This window comes from Mixophyes fleayi, chromosome 2 (genome assembly GCF_038048845.1).
Source record: "Mixophyes fleayi isolate aMixFle1 chromosome 2, aMixFle1.hap1, whole genome shotgun sequence".
NCBI lineage: Eukaryota > Metazoa > Chordata > Amphibia > Anura > Limnodynastidae > Mixophyes > Mixophyes fleayi.
The window spans coordinates 63684893-63690571 of NC_134403.1; the positions used below are offsets into that span (position 1 = coordinate 63684893).

Sequence of the window (5679 nt, forward strand, 5' to 3'; positions counted from 1 at the left end):
TTCATTTAGGTGCTCCTCATGAGTGGTCCATAGAGTTTGAATTTTATACACAGTATGGATTATATCGGAACGAGATAAAAGATAGAAAGATGTTTTCAGGTATTTATTTGGGATACAATATTGGATTAAAAAGTATGAGACCTAGTATAAAATAATTATTAAAAAGTTTCCTTTCCAGTTTTACATGGCAGTTTGGCATAAACTGCATACAGATTGGCATAAATCATATGAGGTTTAGGAGTTTGCAAACTGCCACACATCCAATACGGTTTCAGTTTTCAGCCTCCAAACTGCAGACTCGTAAATCCTTCGGTTTGGGAATGAAAACGCTCCCAATGTGTGGCAGATTGCAAATCACAACAAAAAATGCCCCTTGGTAAATCTACCCCTAACTATGTGTAATTTGTTAAAACATCTTTTGATTAAATTTATATAATTGTAGCATGTAATAGTTGACATGTAAAGTCCAATAGTGAGTTCACTTGTACTTCCAATTAATGACAATTAATAGACATTCAATAAGCGGAGTAAACGTTTATATACAACATATGTTTATTTACATATAGCAGCTTTATACATATTTATATTTTCGGATCAATAAAAGTATGCTTATTATGTCAAAACATTGATAAGGCTTACAAAGGGGATACCAGTGAAGATGAATTTTAAAATAACATTTAGCATTTCTCTTCTTAGGAGCCAGTTATGTCTTTTATCCCTGAGAATATACTACTTTACTGTTAAAGTAAAAAAGAAACTACACATATATTACAAATTGCATAAACTGAACACCCTACTTAATACCCCCAATACTTGACATACTTGAGCGCAATATTAAAGCTGTTAGGTACGTTGGTACAGTGGGAACATTGTTTATTCTTGTACCTGAAGATTCTACTATATACACTATAATACACATATTAAATTATTACATTTCCATCTTATATATGCATGTTATCAGGACTAGTGTCACATTGACCGGAAGTGGCTTCTAAAGATTTATAGTCTTTCAAGTAAAGACAGACGGATCTATGGGTAACCTTAGACATGCAGTCTGATTTCAAAGCCATAGTTAAATTGTAGCCTTACTTAAATATTGATACAACATATTGATGATATTTAATTGTTGAGAATGCATGCTGATAATGCTGGGTAGGATCTAGTTTTTTTAAATTATTTTTAATATATATACAACAACCATAATTTAATGTTTGACATTGTTGCAAGGTCTATGAGTAACTGAGAAAGTCTGTGTTCTGTGGTGGTCTGGTGAAGCAATCATTTCTATGTGCCAGAATTCATATCAGATCAACTTCGCTTTACTTGTATGCATTTCATGCTGTGAACTTCTATGTATCCAGGACAATCCCAACTTCTTGCAAATGGAACCTAAAATAATGCAGGTTTTGTTGATGGAGAAAACAAATGAATTGGCCTTGTTGCCACATGGCACCCTCTGCCTTTCTCATGCACCAGCATGTAATGCGATACTTCTATGTACTTGCCTGTTGCTCAGACAAGGCAGGACAGCATTAACTGCAGTCACTCAATGCAGAGTTTACTCAACCTGTGCATGCACTGGCTGGATTGAGGCATGAGGCAGCGTATGCGCAGGTTGGTTAAACATTTTGGACAATGAAGTTTTAGTGCAAGAACCCCCTTAATCTGGACCTGAGCGGTGCAGTGGGTGGGTCAAACAACATCTGTTTATAAGAAGAATTTTTTGACCATACATAAAATGATGGAACATTCGGTACAATACTGCATGGGAATTATCATGCAGTTCAAAAGAAATAGCTGTGATCAAACCTACATGTAAGCATTAATACTATGGGGCATGTTATACTTTGTCTTTGTTATTTGATTGGTTATAGAGAGAATTGAGGCCTACAGATTGCTTTCGTCTTTCTTCTTTTTCATTTTCTTGCAAAATGTTGCCACGCAGTATTTCCAGTCTCTCGCTGGTGCTTATGGAGTAAGGGGCAAACAGATAGTCATAAAGCAGACACGCAAAGATTGCTCCTGTTATGGGTCCCACCCAGAAAATCTGTTTTGTAGGAAAAAAGAAAAGCAATGCTTTAAAAAAATTGAGCAAAGTTTTGAAGATATCTACCAACTTTCAACAATATGATATACAATATATCTGTCATGTTCACAGGAAAAACTACCTTAGTGTCTTCTAAACATGTATTGACTGTGATTGTTAAAGTGTATCTGATACACAGTGAAGACAGACATTTTGTGGCCTGAATAGATAGTCATGAAACTACAGACGATCCCTTTGGGTGTAGTGGAAGTAGTGACATTCCTGGACCTCAGATCACAGTGTTGTCACTAGTTACTAGAGAATTCATAATCTGCACTCTCACCAATATTGGTTGAACTCACAAAATGACTGACTTAACTTTTTTAAACACCTCCATTTTTCTTCCATCTCCACTTAATCTGGAATCTTATCGACACTTGTGGGCGTTGGCAACTGTTCAGTGGAAATCTGTTACAATTCTAGAGCAAATCTAAAAGATTTGTATTTCTCGTCATATAAAACCAAATTAAGATCAAGATCTCACGTTTACCTCAGTGGATCATGATACTTGACTAAATGCAGGTCCATTACTCAGTCCAATGTTATATTTTCCAGTGTTTAAATGAACGTATTGGTTAAAAAGTAAAAAAGCAAAATACTGCAACTAGAAATACGGGCAGCACGGTGGCTTAGTGGTTCTGCCTCATAACACTGGGGTCATGAATTTGATTCCTGACTATGACATTACCTGTGTGGAGTTTGTATGTTCTCCCTGTGTGTGTGCGTGGGTTTCCTCCAGGTGCTCCGATTTCCTCCCACACTCCAGAAACTTACTAGTAGGTTAATTGGTTGTTATCAAATTGACCCTTGTCTCTCTGTCTGTGTGTGTGTGTTAGGGAATTTAGACTGTCAGCTACAATGGGGCAGGGACTGATGTGAAAGAGTTCTTTGTACAGCGCTGCGGAATTAGTGGTGCTATATAAATAGATGCTGATGATGATGAAGTATGAAACTGGGCATGCCAGTTTGAAACTCAATGGTTGAACCTTGGACAAGTAACTTTTCCTTAAACCCATATACAAATGTAAACTCAGATAGGCAGTGAAATGCATTAAGAAATATCTGTGTACAGCAATGTGAATAATTATTCGTAAAACTGAAATACATATGATAAATAAAGATTCTAACTGTTCTGTAGACTCTACTACTCTATATTTACTAGTAAAATGTTGATCTTGTGCCATGTTATTTATAGGATGTTGTAGCCTGGTTCTTTAACAGTGATGTTGGTGTATCAGAAATGACTTTGGAGAAGTCCTACCAACAACTCATAACACTGGGAGAGTATACAATTTAAATATTAATGTTATCTTGATGTTATACTGTAAATGCCTTTATAGACTGATACAGACTCACTTAAGGGAGAACTTCCATATAGTTTTATTTACTTACAACACTTCCTCCCCCAAATAGTATAAATCCAATGGTCGGGTGACTGCATTTGCCTTATACTCAACCCAAATACTAACTTCTCAATATACTCTCCAGGCCTTAAAACCTAGAGACTTTACAAAGAGAGACAACAACACTGTGTGTTGGGTATCGAATGATTGGACAACACACCTACAGACCCCAAAAATCATAAAGAGGAATCTCACCCAGTGATGATCAAAGTTCCCTGTAATCAGTGCAGGACCAAAAGATCGTGCTGGGTTCATTGAGCATCCGGTGTAATATATCTAGATAGGAAAAAAAAAATATTATATTAATGATTAATATAATAATTTGGATGATCTTGTTACAGACTAGAGTGACTATACTGTGAATTGTGAAATGCTCCTATATTTTCACATTGCTTTTATTGTAAAGATCTGTGACAAATTGTTTCAACCAATTCTGACAACATTAATGCACGGTCGCCTTTTTGTAGGTTAACGGGTGTGAATTTCATATGTCTAGCAATACCATTTGGGTGAAGTCAGTGGAAACTCCTGAATGCCTTTTTATCATTTATGTGGAAAAACACTATTAAAATATCAGTACCTTCAAAAGTGTTTTGGACCACTTGCATCACAAAAAATGGTCCTGTGCTGGTTACTTTTCAATAACAATAATATTAGTGGCAAGGTCGGCTTATATGTAATTTGAAGCAATACATGCACTTTTTATCAATCAGTATTCACAAGCATTCTGAAATTTATAAAACATGTTTATTTTAAGACCTTTTAACAATGTAAAAATTAAAACACTGTAACAAAAGTTTAAATGCACAAATTATATATTACATACCCCAAGTAAGTGTCCCAAAACAACTGAAAGGCCGATCGATATGGCCGGTGAACCAATGTTGTCCGCCCTCCGGCTATCCGTTGTGGCAAAGATGCAGAGGACCAGTTGTAATGTAAGGAAGATTTCAATGGCAAAAGCTTGTCCAGACGTCGTATTGTTGCTTGGCTGTTTAATTACATAGTTTAGTAATAGTAATGTATTGGTTTACATTGTATTTTTTAAACCTTTATGAACTAATAACAGCAAAACAACAGATGTTGATTAAGTGAAAATAGATACAGACAGATCATAATTACATTTAATTGTTAGGTTCCTACTAAAAATATGCTTTAGGAATTTACATTCGTCGTTTGCCTTAGGGTTGTAGGAAACAGTTCTGTAACTAGGATACAAGCCTTTATGTATGCATAACTACAAAACAATGTAATTTAGCCTCTGAAACCTTTTTAACATATTCAATATACTACTCATCCGTGGAATATTATTTTAGTCAAAGTAGTGTATGTGCCCAGAGATGTTTACAGCTGTACAATAGTTCAATTCATCTTTAGTAATATTCCATAAAAAAATAATCTGAATGTAATAGTTTCCTTAAACAACAGTGAAAAACTAAACACTGAATGGAAGGAATTGTGGGTTGTTTTAGTCTACTTATTCTGTTTAATAAACATACCTGGTTCACTCCAAAACCTCCTCTGATGTCGGATGGGGCAAACTCGTAAAGTAAAGCAGCTCCTATCACTGCTCCCAGCATCTGGGCGGTCACATAAAAAAAGGTCTGTACAAGGGATATCCGGGCTCCAACAAGGAGTGCCACAGAAACAGCTGGGTTTAGGTGGGCGCCACTGATGTGGCCAACAGCTTGCACCATGGTGCCTATTCCCAAGCCAAAAGTGAAAGCTATCTGTAGAACAGTTGGAAGGGACGAAGACCATGTTAGAGTTGAACCCAGGCCAATAAAAACAAATAAAAGAGTTCCCACCAGCTCTGCTAGAAAGGCCTTGAAATTGAACCCCGCACATAGCTCTTTAAGCATGATTACAGAAACAAAAATAAATCTCTGCTAATGTTCAGCCTACTGTTCACTGGATGATTGAAGCACTTGTTAGGGATGAAGTTATATATTGCTTTGAACAACAGGAAACGTGCCAGGTTGTCCCAGAAAGAGGTGTGGTGCAGCTACCAGTCAGATAACATGGAAAATTTACTCCGCATGACATGCACTGGCAGCAATGTAGGCATCTAATTTATTGATGTGATTCACCTCCTGAAAGGTTTAAGTTCTGGGAATCAGCAGCCAGGAAATGTCCATTGTATGTGACATTTTAAAGAAAGCTGCCATTTAAAAATACAATGGCTGTACT

General features: G+C 36.4%; 1 protein-coding gene across 1 annotated transcript; it reads right to left on the reverse strand.

Annotated features, from left to right (window-relative positions):
* Positions 1 to 528: 528 nt before the first annotated feature.
* LOC142141043 (aquaporin-2-like) lies at positions 529 to 5426 on the reverse strand. The gene is made up of 4 exons (XM_075199129.1): positions 4989 to 5426; positions 4316 to 4480; positions 3685 to 3765; positions 529 to 2047 (listed from the first exon to the last, which is right to left on the reverse strand). Exons 1-4 carry the CDS (start codon positions 5349 to 5351, stop codon positions 1841 to 1843), a joined length of 816 nt encoding a protein of 271 aa, XP_075055230.1. The 5' UTR covers positions 5352 to 5426; the 3' UTR covers positions 529 to 1840.
* Positions 5427 to 5679: the final 253 nt, after the last annotated feature.

Excerpts from the sequence above, each read along its gene's own strand:
- LOC142141043 (XM_075199129.1), bottom strand. The coding sequence starts at position 5,351 with ATGCTTAAAGAGCTATGTGCGGGGTTCAATTTCAAGGCCTTTCTAGCA. Across the intron at positions 4,481-4,988 it reads GAGGTTTTGGAGTGAACCAG|CCAAGCAACAATACGACGTC; the intron begins GTATGTTTATTA and ends GTAATTAAACAG. Across the intron at positions 2,048-3,684 it reads GGAACTTTGATCATCACTGG|ATTTTCTGGGTGGGACCCAT; the intron begins GTGAGATTCCTC and ends CCTACAAAACAG.